Source organism: Psittacula echo, assembly GCF_963264785.1.
Source record: "Psittacula echo genome assembly, chromosome: 1".
NCBI classification, from domain to species: domain Eukaryota; kingdom Metazoa; phylum Chordata; class Aves; order Psittaciformes; family Psittacidae; genus Psittacula; species Psittacula echo.
In genome coordinates this window covers 70,990,728-71,016,453 of record NC_137735.1, presented here as the reverse complement: position 1 = coordinate 71,016,453, position 25,726 = coordinate 70,990,728, and the positions used below count along the sequence as shown (strand labels likewise).

Sequence of the window (25,726 nt, the reverse complement as noted above, 5' to 3'; positions counted from 1 at the left end):
CTTTTGCACTGTTTCTGATGCAGCAATCAGTGCTACTGAGTTATAAAAAGCTCTCTCTCCTGCTGCCCTCCCTGCATTCCTTTTTTTTTCCTTTGCACATTTTACTGCAGCAGTCATCTCAATGAACATTTCAATCAGCTTAGTCCCTCAACATAATGAACCATAATAACCAAACAGGAGAGAAAAGAATAAACATCTGCAGAAGGGGCTGGATTTGACTGATGGTGGGAATATAATCATATAGTTGCACATCAAGTGAAAGCTATTCTCTTTTAGATGCATTCAGTACTCATTGTTGTGCCTCTGCTCTCTATTCTCTCTCTCCATTTTAAAACTAGTCTATATCTCAGATATAAACACTGGAACTACAGTCAAACTTGGCATTAGTCTTTAGCTGGGTAAATACTTCACTTTCATCATCTCTGTTTCATCAAAGTAGGAGAAAAAAATCTGTACTTTCAAAATAATCTCAAATCTTTAAGAATCTGATGCCATTTATGAACTTCTGTGTTTTCCATGGTGATTACATATGAAGTAATGAAAGATGACAATTAGGTTTGCTCTGCTCACAAGTCACTGTTTGAACTGAAACCTCAAATACACAGAACTTCCCATTTAACATATCGGTGCTGTGATTTGACAATAATTCGCATGCACAATTTTTAAATGCTAGTTCTAGATAAGAATTTAAATACAAATATCTGTAAAAACTGCTTCAGTCTTCTACATACATATAATATAGTTTTTCTGTAAGTTTTAGGCTGAATCCTGCTATCATGATGCAAAGACTGTGCCCCTTGACCTCAGCAATGACGAGATATATTGATATAAAAACTTCACTCTTGCTATTAGTTTTTGGTGGTGAAATTTATGGGGAAAAATAGGAGCATAAATTTTACTTGATCTTGAATGGCTAAAGGGTATATTTGAGGGAATGCCTTCACAGTTTTTCAGTTGTTCTGGTGCTCTATGATCAATTCTTTCTAAGTTATTGAAGGAAAACACACTGGTTGATAACATGGCAGAAGTTTGGGCTGTTCTGGGTTTTGGTTTGTTTTGGTTTTTTTTCTGTTTCCTGATAACATGCAACATCCTATTTGTTTTCCAAAGCATTGTATTTTCATCCAAAAATATTCAGTAGGTAATTCACATTGACAAGTAAAACTCACTCCATACCAATTTCAATCAGCAGCTTTCTGTTCTGCTTGCAAAACATCATTTAATTGTTCTGTACATGACTTTTGTCAACAGTGAGCAGTCCTGTGGCACACAAGTAGCTATTCTGTAGTAATCCATTGCTAGCCAAGCTGACTAGCCATGGTCACAGTCAGTTATTAATTGTGAAGGAGAACACGCAGGATGAAAATCTGTCACCATGTTGTAGATTTATCCTGCACGATTATTTAGTGACAATTCTGAACTAAGCTGTTCTATGTATCATTAAATGTTTTACTATGTTTTGAAGTAAGATTTTAGTTCACCTCTTCACAAAATGTATTTTCTTAATAGTGATTTAATCATGGTTTCAAACATGCTAGAGTGTACGTAAGAGATTCATATTGTTCCCTTTAAGGTACCACCTGAATGCCTCCTAATTATCCACATTCTTACCTACCTTAACGTCCATGAAGTATACAAGTATTGTCATATGCATTTAGTGAGGAATGGCAAGTAGTGGGATACTCAAGAGCCTAATTTTCATGGACTGAGTAGTCATTTCATTAACTGGGATAGGACTCTAAGCTTTTTGCAAAACGACTTTCTGAAAGTGAAGAAGTGCAAGACGTTTTTGGCAAGCAGAGGAGGTGTTTCTCAAACCCAGAGTGTGTATTCTAATTACTTGTGCTCTTCTTTGAAAATTGTTGAAACAAAAGCTGCTATTTGTTGTAGAACAAATACAACTGGTACAACACTACTACCTATTATTAACACACTATATTTCAATCATGTTCTGTAGGAGTGATTTCTAAGCATGAGGTTAGTTTATTTCCCATGGTTGATTAAATTCTTGGCCTCCCTTGTGAAATTGCCAGCTTGGGTGCCAGTTAATACTCTGCGTGCGTGTATGTTTAAATTGTATGATTAGACACCTGTCCTGCAAGATCTGGACTCATGCCATCAACATTTTTCATATGGCTTCTCACTAGCTACTCAGCTTTCTCAAGCCTCACATGCAGACTTCTTCAAAATACTACCTTTGCTTCACCTTTTTCACTGAATTGGCATGATAAGGCACTTCAGGAGGGAATATCCAAGGTGTGGAAGCTAAGTATGTACTGTCATGTATATACTATAAAATTCTTTTTTTTTTTTTTTTTATATATATAATCCCCTGGACAGTGTATAGTGGCTGAGATCTAAAATCAGGATTCCACTAGTTGACTTTATGAAGGGAATTGATAAGGGTTTAATACAAAGGCACAGGGTGAAATACTGCCCCACACCTCTCCAGAACAGATTAGGTAAACCCTAAGAGGGTTAGTATGCGTTATTGGAGAAAAGCTATGGTATTTCAGTGTTCATACAGAGAAGAATTTGAGAAGTCAGAAGAAGAATTTTAGTTATAAAGGAACAGAGAAGACCAGTATTCCTTCTGAGCCTGTACAGAGTGACAGCCAAATCCAGTTTTGAAGATCACTTCAGCTAAGAGTCTATCTCGGATAAAGTGAGAGCAAACATGAAAATGGCTTAGAAGAGTGCTTTGGCTCAAGTTGAGGGCAGTTTCTTTTTATTTTCTTTCCTTGGGCTACATGCTTAATAATGGTCCCGATAGGGCTTTGAAGTTGGAAGAGCTGAATATTGAAGACATTTGGGTCTTTATTCATGTTCTCATGCAGATGAAGTCAGTTTTATCCAAGGCAGCACACCAATTACGTAGTAAGAAAGAATGATAACAACTCTCTTTCATAAAGCCTAGTTCTTCAGTAGAGTCTTCTACAAAGGAAGTTAACATCATTGTCCTTATTTATTGACACAAAACATGAATCATAGGGAAATGAGTAACTTGCTCAAGGTTATACTAACCAAATAGTTGTTCCGGTAATGGAGCTCTGAAAAGGAGGCCTGGTTCCCTACAACATGCGTATCTCGCATCTGACTAGCTTTTTCTAAGAAAACGTACCATGGAAGAAACAGAAAATGCCATTTAATTCCAGGTAAAAGTTATGGAAAAAATCACACATGTGGGAGAAAAAAAAACACTTCTCAGTAACAATACTATGAAAATATTTTGTCAACATTTAATTTGTATCTTTTGTTTTTATTACGTTGTTTACTCAGTAATACATATGAACGTGTTCATTTATTACTCTAAAGGCTTGTTATATGACTCTTCTCCCTTAATTAAATTAAGAAAGAATGCATTATTTTAAAATGGTTTTAGGCCTAAACTTTCAAACCAATTAGAATTCAATAAAAATAGAAATGTTTGTTTTTCCCTTTTACAATAGAAAAAAAGAAGGGAATTGGGACTATGCTTCAGAAATGCAACACTACCAAGTATCTGATTCAAAGCACCTATGTTCAGGAAATTCAGATGCAGATATCAAATACGTAACTCCTTTCCTAGTTTTGGATTTCGTTGGAGGGAGGGGCAGGGGCTCATTTTCCTTCAAAATCTGCAAAGTTAGAGTTGTGTGAGAGCTGATATTGCCACTGGCCTCTCTAGTAATAAAGACTTCAGCAAACAAGAGTGAACTAGTATCCTTTGCCATGAGCTTTTATATGTATACTGTATTTGAAACAGTGCAGTGGTTATCATTTTTCAGCACTTCAAGTGCACTTTCTATTTGTATCCACAGAGGACATTTGAAATTCATAATTTGGAGTCACCTTTAAAATCTCAGTTTAACTGCATGCAAGGTCTAATATGATAACTAAATTAAAAATATAAAGCATTTTTCTGTAATGTGGATTTGCAATTATGATAGATAGTTTAGTTCTGAGGGATCATATATATAACCAGATTTATGAGGGAGATGAGATGGAAGTGTTATACTGCTGAACATTTCTTTTTGTTATAAATCAAGAACATGATTCTTGGCGTATGAAGGAGTTCTGTGCTGAACGTCTTACTTCGTTAACCATGATATATCCTTCCTTCTTGGAAAATAGCCTTGCCCGCTGTTTTTAATGTTTTTCAATTAGAAACAGAGATTTCTATACCATGACCCACAGGAAACAGGTGGAGGAAGCATAGCCAGCACTCATATCAAAGTCAATGTAAATATACGTGGGTGCCCAAGGATTTCAAATTCAGACTGCCAATCTTAATTTCTCTCCTGTCAAAATACTAAAGCCGAGGGCTTGGATCTACATCTTTTAAACTCTTAGGGAATACTGCACGTGATTCAAGTACGAACAATACCCAGGCCAGGCTTATTTGAACATTGTGTTCCCATCCTAAACAAGCATTTACATTCTGGCTGTGTGTTCCAGCAGTGTATATTAAAATTCAGATTTATATGTATATAAGTTTTCTTATTTTACAAGTTGTTTCCTTCAAGGGCTGGGGGGGGGGGTGGGGGGAAGTTTGTCATGTAAGCTTGCGTTTTATATCTCATACATTCATTACTTTGTTTATTCAAAATCCTGATTTATAGTGGCTGTAACATCTCTTTTATAATAAACTGTTATATAATGCTATTCAGGGCACTGCAGCAGACAAGCAGTATTCAAAAGGGAACTAGGAAAATAATATTTGGATAGAGACATTCTGCAGTTTAGCAGCTGATGTGAAAACAAAATAGTAAAATGGAGGGTAATTTTCCAGGGGAAATAAAAATCCATGATGGGGGAAGAAAGGGTCTATCTTTGACTGTATATCTTAAACCCAGTAATATTATAATATCTACGTCCTCACTGACTAAAGAATATAATTTAATATTTAACAATAAGTTTTCCTTTCTCCTGCTGTCATTCATGAAATGTTGAATGAATATGGTCACTGATACACTGTTGGCAAATGTAACTGTGATAATTTTCCTATTAAAAGTAGGAAAACATATATATGTGTTTACATATAACTTTGCTAGGAAGTCTGAACATTGAAATAATCATTTTGTGTTAATTTTCACTGAAATCTTCTGAATGAAAAAAGGTCAGATTCATAAAATGTCTTGTGTAAGATACATTTTTTGTGCAGACATTTCATCACAAAAGATACACATGCACGGTTTTATAGATATTGTTATATATTAATTTCCTTCTGGGAAGCCTGCATCTAAATCTTTCTTTTCAGTCTTTGATAGCTACTACCACTACAGAATTTAGAACTATACAATTTGTACACCTTGCCTGATGATCTTCATCTGATTTCTTAATCATATCTGCAGTTCATATTTGCATTCTTCAACAGTTCACTGATCAGTAATTTATTTTCAGACTTCCGCATGCCAATTATCAGTGCAAGGTTCTAATCAAAACTGGACCTAGCATTGTGTATTACTTAATTTAAAATTAAAAACTCATTATAAAGTTAGATTAATCTGAGATGAAAAGCTTTTTTTCTTTCTTCATATTTTTTTCTAAGTAACTGCCTTTAGTACTGAATCACTTGTTGATAGCTCAGAAGGATTCTTGCTTGCTGAAGAGATTGTTTTTTGTAGTGTGAGATAACCACATAAATATTACTAATATAAGTCAAATTATGGTTCAAAACAGTGGTAGAATTCTTAATACTAATCTTCTCATTGGAGATCAAGCTAATCCAGTTCTTTACAGTGTTGGCTGGTGGATGAGTTACATTGCATGAATCTTATTACAGCTGTTCAAAATTTTTGCCTTTTTCTCTTGCAAGTAGTGACATTTTTTGTAATTCTAATGCAATGCTTGTAAATGCAATGTTTATAACAGATTTAGTTCAGTTTTGACATACAGCTATTCTAAGACACTCAGTCCTCTTTATACCAGAAAAAGATATGTCTTTACTGTTCTGCTTTTCTGTGCGATGTTGAACATCAACTTGGAGACGCTGGTGTTTATTTTACTCTATGCTTATGATTTCATACACCATTCCTCTCAAAACAATTATAATCCAGCAACTTAGTGACTCACAATCAGGAAAGACTCTTTTGGAAGGCTGATCTGAAGATAGTCAATAGAAGCATAACTTGTCATTTGAAATCTTAATAGCCTTAAAAGATTTGTAAGCAAAGAGTTCCCTGTTGGCAGGGACAAATGGTTGCTTATATAGGGGAAGCATTAATAATTTTGTCAATAGTATCCACAGCCATGTCACATCGGACTACAGCTACTTTTGTACCATTAATTAAAGTAATTTATTATAGGATTCTGTCCCCTTACTTGGATGACTTTACAATAGTAAGGACTGCTGCAATAGCAATGAAAACTATCTCTGAATGATGTAATGATTAAATAAGCCATCGTGATCACTTGAAAGCTGTATTTCTACTTTTTATCTGCTTTTAGTATCAGTAGGCTCTGTCTGGAGACTAACATACGCACAGATAGTTCCTTTATAGGACTCATTAATATTTCATTCTCATAAATGAAATATGTGGTTCCTTAATCAGGACATTTAATTTCTTTGGTCAGAGATACATTTATGTAGAAACAATTCCTTCGTGTTCTTAAACAAGTATTTTCAACTGCTGAATCACAGACATCAACTTACAAATGGAACTGAACTTTATTTGAATGGGTTCTGAACAGCGAGATCTGCAAGTTGAGATAGACCTTCCAACACCCTTCTTCTTGTGATATTTTTGTTTGTGCATGTGATATTCTGGAATTCAGTTACGCTTATTAAATGTTGTCTTTGAATCCTGAAGACTGGAGAATCAGATGTTTTTTTTGTTGAGGAGATGAAAGTAGTGGAAGAAGTTCTTACTTCCTTCCTCTTTCCACTTCTCTCTTGTCTTGGCATAATCTTTCTTATCTGTCAGCAGCGGTTCATGATGCTGAAGCTTATATGTGTAGTTTTTTTTTCTCTCATGCTTGCAGGCATGGATCTCTTCTCCAATTGCACAGAGGAATGTAAAGCACTGGGCCACTCAGATCGGTGCTGGATGCCTTCCTTTGTTCCATCCGATGGACGCCAAGCTGCAGATTACCGCAGCAATCTGCATGTACCTGGCATGGACTCCGTTCCAGACACTGAAGTGTTTGAAACACCAGAAGCCCAGCCGGGTGCAGAAAGGTCCTTCTCCACCTTCGGCAAAGAGAAGGCCCTTCACAACACTCTGGAAAGGAAGGAGTTGGATGGACTGCTGTCTAATACACGAGCGCCTTACAAACCACCATATTTGAGTAAGTACTATTCAAAAAGCCTCATGAAAGCATTCCCTTTGCGGGAATAAAAATTAGCTCTTTCTGCTATTCATAGTAGGGATAATACAGACACCATTTTAGGAGCAGTGGGGAAAAATGGCTTTTCTTGGATTCAGGCACCGCTGAAGAAGGCATTGTTCAGTGCTTTTGAAAAAAGACAAAACCTTGGTTGTTTTTAGTATGACATGATAGTCAACAACAAAAGTATCAGCTGATATCAGTGTGTGAGTTGCTCAATTTTGTTTTCTGATGCTGGATTATTTCCAAAGTTTTCTTGGATAGATTGTTTAAACATTGACATTGCCAGGCTAACATTTTTTGAGACTAAAATTGAGAGAACTGTCCTAGGAGCTTCTTTTTATGATTGAGCAGTATCTTGTGAATAAACAGTGTCTGTATTATTTTGAAGTAACTATAAACATAGTTAACATTAAGGTTTGGAAGGAAGAAGGCAAAACTTTTTGCCTTCAATCTGATCGTCTTTCAGCCTACATAGTACTGACTTTTGTCAGTGCTCTTCTGTGCCTTCTGCTTGTTCCAAAATCCTGCCTCTTTCTTTAGTAACCCTTTGACTATGTTTGGGTGGTATGAAACAGTGTGATAGATCTCAAAAAGGTCTTCATAATTCCTTTCGGAGTCTCAGCCAATTGTGGAACCCTTGAGTAATACTTTGATCTAATATGTCTTTTCATTCTACTTAGCAGCCTTCTGTATTTTATTAGAGACTTTAATCTCCTTGACTTCAAGAGTTTACGATGTTTATCTCATCCAAATAAGCCAAAGACATTAACACTGCAGTACTTATCCTTTTTAAAGCAACAGAAGTCCTTTAGGACAGCAGATCAGGGTAAAAGAAAAAAAAAAAGAAAAAAGGAATCTCACTGAATCATATTCATTTCTTTATTTTTATAAAGCGTTTAGTTGTTTTGAGGGGTGCTGCACTGGCAGTCCTGGCATGTGAAGATCTTTGCTAAAGATAATACTCAGACCAGACAGGTCAGTTCTCCCATCTTAATTAGTTCTCCAGGTATTTCAGTCTTTGAGAGAGGTCGTTTTGCCACTTCACTCTATTTAGTTTTGCTGTACTGAAAACTTCTAAATTTGGAAACTAATTCTCATATGTGAGTGCCATTCCTGAAAAACATGGCCTGATCCAATCAGCTTATTTTGTGTAGGCTGTCAGGTGTCAATCATCTGGTCATACTCTAAAGCCCAGTGTGAAATTTCACTTAACTATGACCTAACAACTCATAACTGTCTTTCCCAAGCTGGTCTTCCATCATTTACGTCTAAGAATCTTAGTAGTAAGATGTAATCTAGCAGTACTAATTTAATCTCCATCACTTCATTTAAAAAATTGTGTTTTGTAGCACCGATGGTCTAATCAAAACAAGAGTTCTGATGTAGTCTGTGCATTACAATGGTGATTTTATCTGGTGACACGACAAGGGTAGTTCTGTTCTGGTTTGTTCTAGGCCTGGGAGTTTTATTTCAAACAACAGTGAAATCCCTATTTTATTGACAGTTTAGGGATTTTATATTTTGTTCAGCTAACATAAGTAGTAGTATTGAACAACGCGCTTACATATAGACACTGGTCTACATTTTTACACTTTTCTGGACAAGGGCATAAAAAATTGGAGGTAAAATGTGAGAAGTGAACAATATAAAGGAGTGATATTGCATAATCCACACTTAATAATCCAGATTTAATTTTTGCTTTTTTTCTTTGAACCTCAAAACTAAAATTGCTACAAAACAAGAGTAATATTTCTCTGTTTTATTTTCTCTTGTTTAATAGTTTCTTTAGTAAAATTTTATATTATAGTTGTATAGCAAATAACAGCAGCAAAGAAAGTGAGCACAATAGTTGTAACAATATGTAAATAATTATTAATAATTAATAAAGCAAGAGGAATTCTTAAGAGGAATTTGATTCGGAAGGAATTTCAGTTGAGCCACTGGGTAATTGCAGCTATAATAAAATTAAATTCAACTTCTTACTAAAGAAGGTCATATCAAAATCAGTTTGTCAGTAAAATGATTTTTTTAAGAAAAGCAATTGAAATCTATGAAACAGAACCTTCATATTCAGCAAAAATATTGTATAAAAAGTTGCAGCATGTATGAAAATGGCCATATAAAAAATCAGTAGCGAAGAAGAAAAAGTATATTGCAGAATACGAAGCCTATATGAACTAAAGAGGTCTCTTAAAAAAAGAAATGCTCTTAAGTAAAACAACCACAAAAGAAGCATAAGTTCTAGCAGGTAAACTTCAGGATAGCAATTAGTGGAGGTAAGAGGGACTTAGGGGAAATAGCCAAAGGCATGTGAATACAGACAATTTTTAAGATGTCAAGTGTAGTAAGGTAGGAGAGAGTTGGTGGGTCTCTTGAGCTGCAGTTAGTGAGGACAGGGACATTGCAGAGACTCTAAACAGTTTCTTGCATTTATATTTACCAACAGAGGGATGGAGGAAGAAAGCCATATTCAGGAAGCCACTCTCCCAGGTAGCCATTTCAAATAAATGTGCTGACTAAGTCATGGGAGAGGGTGTTGTTGAAAAGTTGACTAAAACAAATAAGAAGTCAGTGGCTTTTGTGTTTCTTTAATTTTCAGTTTCTAACAAAAGCTAGTAACCAAAGAATGACAGATAACAAATGACAAATAACATGCTTATCATTAAAAAAAGTGCTAGAAAATTTTGTATAGTACAGACCAGTGAGAAATCTTAGCATAGGACATAAAATTATAACTTTGGGGTTCAGGAATAAAGTAGCTGGCATCTGTCCAGGAGAACTGCACAGAAAGATTGTCAAGCTATTAGAATGTTGATAGTGTGGGTGGGAATTAATCAATATAGTGTATTTGAACTGTCAAAAAAAAACCTTTAACATAGCTTTTGTGTAGTAGAAGAAGCTACGAAAGTAAGCAAGTGTTGACACAGGGCAGAGCATTACCAGACTCTCTATGCCCAAGAGAAAAATTCATAAGGATAAATAAAACATTTTAGCAGAAGCAGAGTTTCCCAAGTGTCTATGCAGAGATCCATGGGGTTAAAAGAATTAATTATCTAGAAACAGAAAGGAGAGAAATGATGCGGTATTTGCAGATGACAGAAAATGGTTTAGATCAATCAAGTTTCCAACAGACCAAGTATGCCCACATTGCACAGCAGCGCATGGTCCAGAAAAAACAGTCTTCTGACCTAGCCTGCTCTGGAATTGAAAGCTGCGGAGCAGTGTCAACACAATGGAACAACTGGGTGAGCTTACTGTCTTAAGCTGTGCCGTTAACACAATAGCTACAAATGTAAACCAGTATTTCTATGTCGAGCTTTTACTGCGCCATATGAGTGTATCTGCTTAGGTGTGTGTCAGGTTGGTGGTTCCTGCACTGTGTTCCAATGGAAATGTTCAGTGCAGAGCCTTGGAAATGATAGATGAGGAAGGAGATGTATATTATGAGAAATTTGAACTCTTCTTGAGAAAAAGGGACCATGGAATGATTCCTGCAAAAGCGTCCCCCAATGTACAAAGCCAGCAAGAAGCAAATAAAATGGCAGGTTGTAAAAAGGAATTGAATTAAAAATACAAAAAACTATTACAAAACCAGAAAATATATCACTATATTGCTCTAGTTTATTAATGCCTAGAAATACGTAGCATAAAAGCAAAAATACTAAAAATATTCCTATGCAAAGTCATATCAAAAGTTTATTAGAAATTAATTTACACAATCTGGGATAGGGACATGAAGTAAAAAGGAGACTGCATGAAAGCTGGTCACTTGCATTTGCCATTCTCAGTGATAAGAGCGCAACAAGGCAGCAAAAGTTGAAGGCCAAGCAGGTCATAAACCAGTAAGATCATTCACATTTGATAAGATGGTACACATTGGACACAAATAATACAGTAATTGTAAAATTTATTATTTTGGGGCATTATTGAAACCAAAGGCTCAGTATTAGGGATTTGGGTGTATGCTTTTGTGTTGCTTGAGGTCATTGCATGGATAAATTAAACCAGAAGCAGCTATGTTAAAAATTATAATGTAGAAAAGGATATAAATGCTCATACTGGAAAGGGTTTCTCTGTGTCCCATTGTCTAATTTTCACCTTACTGGTCTAAGCCATTAGATTTATTCACACACCAATTTCTACGTAAACATACATGTTCTGTTCCTTATTTGAGTAGAATACACCAAAAGTATTTTGTACTCAGAAGTATTTTGCACTTTTTGAACTCAAATAATATATTATAAAGAATATATTTTCACTCATGTTTTAAGTATATTATGAATACAAGTTATAAAATTGTGATGGAATCAATGAATTGTGGTGGGATTGAAAACATACAGTGACTCCTGGATTCTTCCAACTTCTATGCACTTCTTAGTGCATAATTTACACTTACTTTTCTTACTCATCCATGTGATTTGAATACTGCCTTTCTTCAAACAGTTAAGAAATTTTCATAATGACTTGAATGTTCATAAAATGTGAGATTCTGAGCTTGACTGGAGAAAATCAGTGAAATAACACTGATGAGGAAAAAAAACCTAGCCATACCTTTTGAACAGCTCCCATATGTATAAAATAGATTCTGAGCATTTCTATTTAATTTTTTATTCAGTGGTGGTTATATTAACCATTATTTTTAGAAGTATTCTTATTGTAGTGACCGAAACCTAATGCGAAATTCAAACAATTCTGTAAGGTATCTAACAGAGACTATCTTCACAATGAATACCTGATCAGTCTGATTCCGATTTATTTCTAGCACTTCGGACTAGGTACTGAGATGGTAACAGTGGGATCAGCATCATTACATCCATGTCAGTAGTGCTTTGGTCTATAATTTATGATATTTCTTATGTAATTGTGGGTCATTCTAGATGTGCATTCCTTTTATAGTATGTGAGAATTTTCCTAGTGTTACACACTCACATTAGTGATAGAATATTTTTTTCTTCCTATTAAGAGATTAGGAATCTTAATATATGAGCACAGTTAAAAATTGACACAATACCTTATGTTTGTATGTAGAAATACTTACTTTGCTCTAAAAAAGTTACTTTAGCATAGCTTAAGCTACTTCAGAAGCCAGTTAAAATAAACTACATGAAGGCAAAGTTTACTACGCAGATTAACAGTGTTTCTACAAGCAGATATTCTGAAATACAGCAGGGTTCTAAAGTAGCTTCCTAATTAGCTCTGCAACATTTTCTACATACACACAAGCATTTTCATCTTCATTGATGAAACTATATCATTATCCTGGTAATTATTGCCAACACCATCAACCATTGAGTGAGGACTTTATCATATTAGGTATGACATAGATATATATAGATAGGGAATAAAAAAGCTGGTCGCTTCTCCAAAAAGCTGGCCATGAAGCAAAGCAAGTTGGAATGGAAAAAAAATCCTTTTTTTGGATTTTTTGATTTGTGTGGCATAGTTGCTAAACATCAACACTACTTTTGACAGATGCACATAGATTTAGTGTTGCAGAGTCAAATGACTTGCATGAGACTTGTTTGTATTATCCAAAAACTTCAAAGGTGAGCTTATCCTTGTTCTGTATCCTCTGTTCTGTAGCCATCGACTCATTTTGCAGTAGAGGTACTGTGAAGTTCTGTGTGCAGTCGGGGAGACATGGGTTTGAGCACAAGTCTCTATGTTTATATGAAAGTATAGATGTAGTCTGACATTCTTGTTCTACAAAATATTTTTCACATGCTCAACTTGACTTATACAAGTCAAGCTGGTGTACAGATAAAATCAAAAAGCTTTAAAAAGTCTTTGCAAAATTCAGTGTTTAGGAATTGGACCATCAATTTATTTCAAATAATCTACCACAGAGCTAGCACAAAGAACAGTTTAACTTACTGTCATTATCCATCGCCCTGATTAGATTAGAACAAATGACCTAGAGGAGAAAAATGTTCGTGTGTTTATACCAGGACAAGAAGTGCCTCACGATCCTTTGATCATTTTTCAAAGGAATAAAAAAAAGTGCATGTAAATATTTTTGGGGTATTTTGATCTAGTTAGGATCATAAAGGCCTATTTCTGCATGGCAGGATATGTAACACAACATTTTCTGCTGATGTTTAACATAAATATATGAAAGATATTTTAAGCAGGAAGTCTCTACTGTTTTGGAGAAGTTCTCAAAAAAAAAAAGAGGAAATTACAATTTTGTGTATCTACTAATGGAAGAATTTCTTTGGGGTTTTTTGTTTTGGTTTGGTTTTTTTTTTTGTTTAGTTACATCTCCTTTCTGGATATTATTTGTGTAGTTTTGTCACAGCTGCGATAGACACTATAGCATTGCATTTGCATAAACATAATAACTATTTTGAATGGGATACTTGCTAATTTTTTTTAAATTAGGCTTGTCTATATTTTTGCTTTTAAAATTAATCTATTTGGTTTCTAATACAAATCAGGTGAACTTGTGAGCTGTCTGATCCCTTCATTAATAATTTTTAACTTGATTTATGATTTTCACATATACTTGAAGTAGAAACGCAATATACTTTGAAATAAAAGCAACCAAATTGGCACCAGTAAGTTGCATGTACAAATTACAATTCTTGGGGTAAGAAGAAAACATCGTGATGCTGGATTAAAAAAAAAAACCAACAAACTGAAGTGGCATTCAAATGCAATTTTTATTGGTATGAATAAAGAAATGATATGTGCATAGTAAAAGAGTTGTTCCTTTTTGAATAGTACAGTTTTGTACTCAAAAAGAATGTTAAAATTGTACCTTTCAACTTTAAATCTGATCTGCATAGCTGAATATCCTGTGTATCCTGCTACCGACAGTGAAACTCTTCACTTATATTCAGGAATTTATCTCTGGGACAGGATACAGCTCTCATTTCTGCACAAATGAGAATGGCTTTGTACATGCGAAATTGCTGAGCAAAAGTGAAGGCTGAATTGAAAAGCCGACATCTAACAATGCTAGGAAACCTAATTAAATACTTTTCCTTTTCTAAAAAATCCAATCAAACATTCCCAATTTTTTGCTTTATCTGAAATGCTAAGAGATTTATTCACCTATACCTCAAGTTTGCCACTTCAGATACATCATCTCTATTAGGTAAATAAAGCTTACAAAACCTGAAATAAACAGGTAATACCAATTAAAATATAATAAGGGAAGAGCAAGGCGATAATGTAGTTTTACTTGTTATTGTTGGCACTCTGTGTTTTGAATAAACCACTTAGGATGATTCATTGTTCAGTGATTATTGCATAACTTCTGGAAGGTATTTTTATCTCACATTCATAACTGGTTTGCATTCTTCATCAGAATGTACTCCTCTTGCAGCTATTGCTCAAAGGGAGAAACACAGAGTATTACTGCAATAATAGAAAGGAAATGGATGCTTCAGATTGTGAAATTAGAAAGGAATATATAAATACGCCAAGATAACTTGGCTATAGCCCCCCAAACCCTATATATTTCATTATTTTAATCAATTTTAATGAAAACAATATAAAAAAATTAAGCATTCTTACTTTCAAAGCACAGGTGTTAGCTGTTATATATAAATACTGTTTGCTTGAATCTCTTTATGTAACTGTCATCTTGGACAGAATTAACAGTACCCTCTACTGTACAAAATACTGGTGAAATGCTGGTAGCCATTTTTAGGTTTACATAGCATCTTTTACGTTAGACAACTCTAGAGCTCTTTGCAACTGCAGTGCAGGAAAGTAACTGAGCAAGTTAAAACAACCTGAGTAACTGTTACTTGAAAGAAAATAGTATTTTTAGTTTGTCTTTAAAATATGTCATTCCAACTGTTTCTTGTCCTCTCATAGCTGTAGAAGGCTGTATTTGCCAGTTCTGACTGGAACACATAGAAGTCTTGCATACCTGACTATCTCAGATTGGTGCGATATTTATTAATTTATGTCATTTATGAAAAAAATCAGCCCAAAGATTGCTTGAAATTTGAGGAGTAATTTTTGAGATTACTGTGTTATGCTCGATTAAAATTCTAAAATGCCTCTTGTCCTACAAATTTAAATCCTGTGACAAAAGTAATTTAGCCACTTACCGACATGAGTCTCTTTGGAAACCAATGAGATGTTTGCAGTTAAAATTTTCAAAGGCACTAAAGTTATGTATTTTTGATAGGCAAATTCTATTCGTTACAAATAAATGCTATTCTTAAATGTACAAACCTCCTTATTGTGACAGTTAGGAGCTGGAGAATTGAATGTGTGCCTAACCTTGGGTTTGTTCTCAGCAAAGTCTTTTTCTCTCTGCTTGCACCTACCTGAGGAACTCCTTGGCCTGCACAGCAGAGGAAGTTATTCTTGTTTCTGGCCCTTTTGCTGCACACAGTCACTCTGATCTTCCAATGTCATCCACTGTTCCTTTTTTAATTTCTTAACCAAAGGAGGAAAAATAGTGAAAGCCATTTAAAGAATGCAACAAATAGCCAGTAAGAGAAAGAACTGCATCTATTTATTGTTTTTGGAGAAGCACACTACAGGGATTGGTGTTTCTATTTATCTGGCAAGCATGTAAACAGCTCTATTTGTACACTAGCCACTGAGAATCCACCGCTAGCAGTAGGATGGCTGCTGCTGGGAAGTACCTGTCAATATATTTAATTTGTTCTAGAAACATAGTATGGTGATGTCAGAGGAGTGAAAAATGATGTATTTGGTACCTTCTTTTAGGACAGGAAGTAGGGAGATACAGACAATTAGAATGTAATTTTAACTTCAGTACCAAATGTTTATTTAAATGTGATGATAGCAATCAGTGTGGATTCACTGAAAATCCAGACTCTCATAAGGTAATTGAATTTCTTTGTTTGGTAGGATGATGGTGTTTATTGGTTGGAGAAACTATTATGGGTATGGGGAACCAAATCTTCAGAACTTGCTTCTTAAATTCTGCCTGAAAATTCTGTGCATATATGAGTAAAGAGTAAATCTGCATTTCTTGCATATGCATGAATCTATTTCATATGTGTAAATGATGTTATTTTACATGACGTTTTCACAGGTAATCAGGAATAATGTGGATTAGAAAGGAAAAAAATGGATGCAGAGTAGATTCACCAAAGAAGTTACAGGGATGACAGACTCCTGTTTTAGCAAGTGACCTGAGTCCTCTGACTTTATCTTTTCACCTCCAGCATCATGGCTGCATTCAGCACTGGAAAAGGATTCATTAAGGAAACTGCTTGAATGCAACCTTTCTTTATTCATAAGGAATTTTGTAGGTGCTGATACTGTGGATTCATCTTATGTCAGAGTAAAATTCTGTCACTTTGTGACTTCTTTAGTTGCCTGTTTGTGCTTTAATTTGACATCCATTTATTCTGAACTGGAATTTAGACAACAATTGAATGTCACTGCACACAGCTGTGGGTACTGGTAGGAACTGAGGTCTAAAGTTCTTGCTTACAAATGAGATGCAGTAATAGCTGCTTTTTCTGCTCTACCTGAGGGAGGTGCTGTGTGCTTTGTACTTGCAATATTCTTCATGTCCAATATGGCTCCACTGCTTCTAATTATTAAACAGGATCCTTCACAGCACTGGAATGCTACTGTCTGTTCTCTTGTGCTCTGTGGCTGCCTGTAGCCTGTGTCAGCTAGCTTTCTTCCCTAACAAGTCCTAGACATGGTGCAGGTGTCAGGACACAGGCCAGGAACCATTCCTGAAAGCAGATTGAATATGATCACACTTTATGGCTCCCATATATTGCTTGATATGGCTGAGAAATTTTAATAATGTGGATATAAATCATTTCATTCTCGTAGCCCTAAGTGACAAAGAGCGGTTATAGGCAAACCTCATTCATGGATAGAAATGGAGCCAATATGTCTTTTTGAATAAGGGAAGTTTCAAAAGAATTGTCAGACGTTTATATGACACAATTAAGTATGTTGTCTTGGTAAACTGAGAAGGACTCTCTGAAATCTGAGTGTATGCTACTCATGAAAAATAATGTTAAGTACTGTCCTTTATAAATTGCAAATAAAACATTTACAAAAAGAGAGGGGGCATACCTGCCAGATCCTGATGCCACCTAATTCCTGTTAGGAGAAGGAGGTGGTGGAGAAAAGATCAAGGCAACGACAGATTTTATGGGATTACACAGTGTGATGCTGATGTAATACTGTAATACATGTTATCTTGTGTAAGAACAAGTAAATTTAATTATTTCAGACCAAATCCAGCATGACTAATTTAGGCACCTCTGAAGGCCACCAAATGGTGACTTGTACATGTCTTCTGCCTTGAATTTTTTGGGAAGTTAGGCACTTAGGAGCAATTCAGGAGGAACAGCTTTTCTCCCCAGGGCACTGAAAATTTTAAGTCACATTGTAGCCAGCGTTTAGTGAATTCTGCATTGGTTAACTCTCAGACTGACATGTTCATTTTTAGGCTTGTCAGCTTAAAGAGATTTATATAGTAGATTTCAGAAGAGTGCAATAAAATGGTGAATTTTGAAACAAACAGGCAAAACCCAACCGAAAACCACATGGATGAAGAAGAGAAGTATGTTGAGGAGAAGAAAGCATTGTTGGATGCAAATACATAAGCAACTTTTGTGAAAAGAAAAAAAAACCAACAGGGGAATCCAGTACTGATATTACTAAGGAAAATACCAAAATTATTAATTTAGAGTGAATCAGGAAGAATGGGAATATGCTACTAGAATGTGTATGCAATTATAGAGCAAGTAGTTGATGGAAAATTTGGAAGTATTCTTGGGGACTATGATCTTGCTAATCTTGACATAGGAATAATTTAGGAGTTGTTTAATTGGGCTTAATACAGTACATAATTATAAGAACTCATGCAAAATTAAATATTCCATTATTCTCTGAATATAATGGTAATGTCATGTATTATCTTTAGTGTTTTCAGGTAGATAGTATAGTTATAATAGTACAGAAAGACAAAAATGCTTTCTTCTGCTCACTGTATCTTATGGGAAAACTGTCTTTGGTATTTTTTATGGTACATTATAGAATATAGCTTAGCACTTTCTGTGCTGAATTGTGGTAGCTAAAGAGCATTGTTTCTGTAGTAAATAATGGCAACCAGAGATAAATCAAATCTGACGTGTACTGTGCCACTGGGCTGTTGCTGCAGTGAAAAAAAAAAATGTCAACGTTTAGAACAGAAAATCAAATGCACATAAAAGTATCTTATGTGCCCCAGAACATTAATTGCAAAACCCAGGACTTGGTTCAAAACAAAATCCTTCTTAATCGTATGTTTAATGTAAAGCACCTTTTGATTAAAGTCAGTGCTTAAAGTTAAGCCTATGCCTGAGGATAGGCCTAAACAAAGGGAAATTTTGTCGCATGACCGAGGACTTGGGTACTTATTCTTAAGAACTGAAATGTTTTGGTTTGGTTTGATTTTTTTTCCAGAGGATAAGCTAAGTCCAGGTAGAATATAAATCTTAGAGCACTCAATAGCACCAGAGAAACATTTCAGTGACTGTCGTGATTTGTCAACGCTGTATCAGGCATCCCTCTTGCAATATGAAAATATTTACCAAGACATGTTCCAAACATCAGAAATATCTTTTTAAGTGTGTACTTTCTGATCTTGAAGTGAAGCTAATAGAAATGGCAATGTGTGTCAGTCAGAAATTTGGTCAATAAACTGTTTTAAAAAAATCTGTTTATGTTGTTCAGATTTCAGAAGTGGTGGGTTTGTATGTAAATGCAAAGGACAAGCCTCTTTCCCCCTTTTCGTAGGTAACACTATTCATCATGTCCACTAAATTACGGTCAGTGCAGTTCCACCAGTGACAAATTTTGACTTGACTGGGGATCACTGTTTCTTGAATCACTTTAAATTAATTTAGACATGGAAATGTATGCATTTCATGCAAGACAAAAGGGCAAGATATGTGGTTACATTTTTCACTTTATACAAAATATAGCTTTTTGGCATAATCACATTTGTTCCAGAAGTAAAGATGTATTTGCAAAGGAAGGAAATATTTTAATGGTCTGTGGGGTTTATTTATTTAGCTAAAAGCAAGTCTATTTCCAGAAAAGATTCAGTGCAATATTTGCAAACTTTTGTATTTTACGCTACTTCATTTATTCACAGCCTGAAGACGTAATGCTCACTTCTTTTCTTTCTTTGTTTCACGTGAAATCTGGGTAATTGTACCCATCAGTCCAGATGCTGTTTGTTTGGTTTAGAATCAAAATTTATATTTGGGGTTTTGCAGATCCTTCTGTATCTTTATTAGGGACAGTCTGCCTTGGTGCAATGCACATGTTCGCCTGCAGGAGCTCTCCTGCCTTTCCTATCTTGTCACATGCCAGAAATGGTCAGGCAGAATGCGGTTTCGTTCTTATCTAACTCCATTGGTGGCTTTCAGGAGTCTTCAGACATATACATAAGCACATAAACAGTGGCCACCAGAGCCAGCTGACTCACTGATGTTAGGGAAGAGTTGTCCTTTTTTTTTAAAGTACAAAAGTAAGTATGTTCCATCTTCCTTTTTTCAATTATTTGATATAATACTGAGTCAACAGGATCACATTAATTGTGTAAAATGTAACATGGGCATCTGGAACGCAAGTTATTTTGCCCAGATGTGCTCTACAGAGTACATAGATTTGAAGCACAAAATCTCTTAAATAAAGCCATGGAAGAAAAGGGGAGGAAAAAGTTCCCCTTAAACTAATTCACGAGGATAAGGTGTAGGAGTAAAATGCTGTTTTCGTATTTGTGTACCAAAGTTTATTGGACTTGGTTAGATAATCTGTTTTTGTAACGCCAGGAGTGGATTTTTCATAAAATACTAGCAATGCTTTAAAAAACTTCTTTAACTAATAACTCATTTTTAAAAAAAAAGACTATGGATTGCGAAAGATACTGAATTGACACCTGCAATGACTGGAATTTTTATCCACAGAACATGGGTGGCTGCAGAGTAATCCCCATCCTTCATCCCCCAGCCCAAGCCGTGTGTCTCACCCTTTACCTGGATGCACCACTTCAAAGGGTGAGGGAACTATAATAGTTTACTCTGCATTCCCATTCACTTGCTGACCTCTTTCCAAAAATGTAGTTGCTGATAGCTGAACTAGAACTCCACGTTATTTCATATAGATTATCTTTTACCAGTACTTAAGTCCCAGTCTCTATTCAATTGGAATAAGATTGCTGAATTTGCAGCCTGGTGGTTGTCACTAGAATAGTCCATTCCTCTGTCAAAGCTAATGGGACTTAGTGAAGGGCGATGTTTCATCTGCTACATTTAACATATAGACTATAAGCCAAACCATAAAAATAGTGTTAAAACTAATAATGCTAATTAAAGAACAACATTGCCATAATGCACTTGAGGTAATGAACTCCTTTTTTAAATTATTGTTCAGTACAAGAGAAAGGCATTCCCTGTAAAGCCTGAATACCTGGGATATTTCTGAATGCAGTGGAAGAGATGACAGCCTCCCGGTAATCTCTGTATCAATTGCAGGGTTGCATGGAGACCACTTGATCTGCAGAAATGTGACATAAGGAGGCACACATTTTTCACAGGAGACTCATACAAAAAACATAATGCATTGAGTGCTTGCATAGAAGGCCGTATCTGAAAGCCCACATGAAGACAAATATTCCTTAAATACTGTGCTAACTTATAGCACTTGGATCTGAAATAGCAAGATGGCAGTTTACGTACTGGCTTTTCCCCCTGTTCGCCTGTTGGTTAGCTTTCTTTGATTTAAAAGAGAGGGTTTTCAGTTCAAGTGTCTTCTTTCTCCTAAAATGAATGGGGATCGGCAATATTTCTGTAATAGCAGAAACATTCCTGGCTCTTGATATACTTTGGAGATTTTATTACCCAGGTGTTCATTTGGATCTTTAGACTGTTGGCTCCTGGGGGAGCTCAGCAGTCATTCTTTTACAGCACATATAATGTTGTGGGATTTTATGGAGCTCTTAAATATAGTATAGAGCAAAAGTGACAATTGTTATAGAAGGTATAGGATGTGTTTCCTACTGCTGCTTTGGTTGTCAGCTGTGGAACAAAGCAGTAGGCCTTCTCTCTGCCCCAGTTAGATCAGCTAGCAGTACTAAGCAGGAGAAGGTTTTGATTCAGAGAGTTTGAAAATCTTCCAAGTACAGGCAATCCCTTCTAGAGTTTGCCAAAAGAGGAAATGTATATGACTGTATTCATGGCTGTAAAGTAGTAGTCTGACATCAACTTTGGATGCAATAGGATTATTCACAACAGGGGGAAAGGAAGATTTGTAAAGAGACTAGGGCTATACAGTATTTTCTGTTCTGATTCATAAGCTAGGAATAATCGTCGCATACTTCATTTTATCTTTTCTGTTTCTTGTGTTAGTGTTTTTCATTTATTTTTCTGTTCATCTGCCACTGATGTCTTACATGTCTTCTCTCATCAGTCTACACAGAACTAGCTCGCTGAATGGGAGCCTTACTAATGTGTACTGAGGAACAAATGAATCTTAATATATTTTTTCTGGGTTTTATTTCCAGTTTTTATTGCAATTCCATATAAATTTTATGCAGTAAGTGCTCTTACTGTAAGACTCAAAATTTTTTTAAGGTCTGTGGGGAAGAATCAATAGTTAGTACAGCACAAATCATGTACCCTAAGAATTTTAACTGGAATACTTATGATTCTTTAATTGTCTTGTTCACCTCGAATACTATTAGAATATATGTACAAACAATATAATGTAATCAACAGAATTATGAACCTGCTTATTATTAAACCCTTCTTTCTAACTAGTACCCATACTCGCACAGACTTGAAGCTTCCCTGTGCAGTAGTTTTGAGAGTTTGGAAGAGAAGATAAAATAGGGATGAGAGAGCTGTGATCTCAGAGGAGATATTAGGCACCAGAAATGATGGTGTTCTTGTTCCAGCTCTTACACTGACTCTGATACTTCCATTTCTATAGCACTTGCCATCTCTGGATCTCAAAGTGGATTATAAAGAATAGTGATTTAAACCTTCCTGCACCTCTAGGAGATAGGTAAGCAATATTATTCCCATTTTACAGATGGAGAAATTGTGAGACAGAGAGGCTTAGTATTTCTTCTTAAAGCTTATTTATGAACACGCATGCATGCACACACACACACACAGAGCCGGAAGCAGATGTCAGAACTTTCATTGCCCTCTGTTTTAAGCTAAGTCCATCCTCCTTTCCATTTAACCTCTCTGGTTTATATTCCCCATCTGTAAAAAGACAGACACTGGTGTAAAGGTGGAAAGATTTGCTTGCACATAAATTTCTGTGCAAATACAAAAAAAAAAAAAAAAAGACAGACAGACAAAAGTTGCCTTTGAAATCCAGTGCATTTTATGTGTTGGCAGAGGGTATTTTGGGATTGGGACAAGGATTTTTGTTGGTGGGAAAAGTTGCAGGTGTTCTGCACTGTCTTGTGTAATATTTAATTAGTGTTATAAAAATGGCCTGATATGTCATATAAGCATATTAACTGAAGTTTAGAAATGAAAAAATGCAATAATTTACATGGCAAAAGACTAGACACAGCCAGTAACTCAGTCTCTGTATTATCTGAAAGAATACTGTAATCAGGTTTTGCTGCACACCTCAAGTTCCACATCAACACCACCAGTGCACAGCCACAGACAGGAGCAGAAGGACAGTAGTGCTGCACGAAAGCAGCAATTGCCCTGGCTGCCTGTCTGGATAGTTTTCTAGCATGGAAGTCCTACTGTGCCTGTACTGCAGTGTGAGTTCCTCAATATCAGGCAGCAATCTCGACTACCGCACTTACATATTTACAGGAGAAGTGATGTTGTTAGTGAACTTTTGTAAAAAAGTTTTAAGGATTAAGTATAAGCCTTGTTATTGCTATTACTATTACTGGAATGATTGTGTCTTGTAATATTTAAAAAGATATTTTAAAAGATGTCTAGAAACTTGATTGGTCTGATCATATATTTCATCCAAACATCATAAAGATTCTGATCTCAGCCTTAACTGCAATGTTAAAAAATATCTTGCAAAAGCTTTAAAAAATCCTTTCTAATTATGCTACTAATGTGCTACAGAATTGAAACATCCCGAACATAATACATTAGATGTTTTAATGTTAATAACACATCTGTGTTGAACAGATAGATCATATAGAAATGTTTTCTCCATTTTTCTAGTCCTGTAGAGTAGGCAGGCTAGATTAGACAAGCATAAAACACCTAGGTTAACATGTTCCTATAAGTAATCTTAACTTCCCTGTGATACTGTAGATACATTTTGTATGTTTACTGGTAAATATATATCATGAATGAGTATGGCTAATGTATATATTTATGTTAAATGGATCGGAGAATGGATGTGTTTGTGTGTCAGCATGCAAGCATCAATATGTATACGTGGCTGGTTTGATTCAAGGATTCATTCTAAAGATTCCTTTCTGTTTTAGTTGTAACACTTCGTGCACAGAAATATACTGAATTTCAGGCAGGGATTTAGCTGATTTGGAGCTAAGGTAAAACGTGATTTTATTATTACAAGCTTTATAAAGCAATAACAAAGGTGATGATGATGGTAATACTTCAGTGTGAGCTAGTTCCCTGTCTCAACTTCATGTGTGACTGAGATCAGAATTTAACTCAGGGTCTTCCTGAATGCTAGTACAAATCATTTGTTACCTTTGCTCCCAATTACAGTTAAAATAGCCAGTGTCTTGAGGTAATAAAGCTACCGCAGCTGGTGGATTAGGATATGGGTTTGCTAATGCATTGACCTTCTTCATCTGTGTAACATGAGTTAATTTCCAGCCTGACAGTAAATGCTGAAATTTGAATTGTAGCACTAATGCACCATTTTTTTTGTCTGTCAAACCAGACTAAAGGGTCATTTGGTGATGAGGATAATGGTTCAGTTTGAAAGAGAAGGATCACCGACTTCAGAATCTTTGGGGGTTTCTAGACCTGGCTTAAGATAACAAGCTGAAGTAGGAAAAAATAGGCTTGGAAATTCCAGTAATATAGAACCTGCAAGTTTGGCTACTTGCTTTGTTCTTATACTGAGTCTGTATAGGCACATAGGAATACTTGCCATGACATGCCAGACAGAATAATAAAGCAGCATGTGAAATTTGGTTTTCAGACTATCAAGCCTCCAAAAGACTTTTGTCTGAAAAGTGAATCAACATTAAACTGTTTGCTACCATGAGGATTTTAAGCAACAGTTTGTGACAAGTTTTGATTGTTTCTCTACTCTCTTAGGACTAAAGAGACTAAGAACTGTTGGAGACTGATTTATATATATTTTTTTTATTTTTTTTTTCTCTCAGAAGTGTCTTTTTTTCTTTCCCGCAGCACGGAAAAGGATATGCTAGTCACTTCTACAGGACTTACCTGAAGCAGCATGATTTGCACAAAAGTCGACCAACAAAAAGCATCAACTTTCAACTTCATTATCTTGGCCATCCAGTTCTGTGTAACTGAAGGATTTGTGTGCTGTTGGAGACATCATGGCCAACAATAGGACCTAATTGCTCTCAGCAGGCCTGAGAAATGAGTTGAAATGTGTAGAACTGTAGGAACTTCAGAGGCAACTGATCTTGCCTCTCTGATCAGTGTGTGCCTGTTTACAGCACTATATATCTTTCTCTCTCCAAAATGTCACTGAGCCCTTTAGATGTTTATATTCACCACAAGAAGCCAATCGTACAGATAAAAAAAAATGTGCATTATAAATGCAATATCACTGTTTTAAACTTGACTGTTTTATATTATTTTTGTGTGATCGAGTGTTCCCCAAACTATTCCGACTTTACAAGAGAGATTGTGATCATGTTCTTTTCACCAGTGGGTCATAAAAATGTTGTTAATCTGAAGACCCACAAAATTATCAAAGACATTCTGTAGTTTATACACCGTGTTGCAAAGTGTTTACTGTACTATTTCAAAGCTTCTAAATAAATATAATATATATATTATATTATATATAATTTTCCGAAAAATGTGGTACAACTTAGTTGATTTTTAAATGGATTCATACAGTCTACACCATACACTAAAGTGAGAAGGTAATTCAGGGTTCCTAAGCTATCCTTGCTAAAACCGAAAATAAATTAAAACTTTAATAGTACTTCCCCAATATTCGTATTTTGGTCAATCCTGTTTTTCCTTGTTAAAAAAAAAAAAAAAAAAAAAAAAAAAAAGCTGTAAGCAACAACATTTTGTCTAAAAGTTGTAATGAATTTTCAATGCCAAAGATGCAGCTGTCAATATTACCAGAATAAGCGCTATGTACTATCAGAGATATAAATCACTCTCCATTATTTTGGTTATATTTCTATGGTTTTTAATTTGGAATCACAAAATCTTTTATAAGGCTCTATAAATTCACCTGTATATGTTGTTAAAAAAGAACACTGGGTGTC

At 35.4% G+C, this 25,726-nt stretch overlaps 1 protein-coding gene across 2 annotated transcripts in view; it reads left to right on the top strand.

Annotated features, from left to right (window-relative positions):
- The window catches only part of PCDH10 (protocadherin 10), a gene marked incomplete at both ends in the record, with an annotated part of 28,703 nt that extends 6,408 nt beyond the window's left edge, over positions 1-22,295 (top strand). The window contains 3 exons of one of the 2 annotated variants that reach the window (XM_080622929.1): positions 6,964-7,269; positions 20,238-20,327; positions 22,261-22,295. In XM_080622929.1, the coding sequence (XP_080479055.1) occupies positions 6,964-7,269; positions 20,238-20,327; positions 22,261-22,295 (431 nt within the window). The remainder of the gene's footprint in view (positions 1-6,963; positions 7,270-20,237; positions 20,328-22,260) is intronic. The other variant, XM_080622930.1, reaches the window with a different exon arrangement.
- Positions 22,296-25,726: the final 3,431 nt, after the last annotated feature.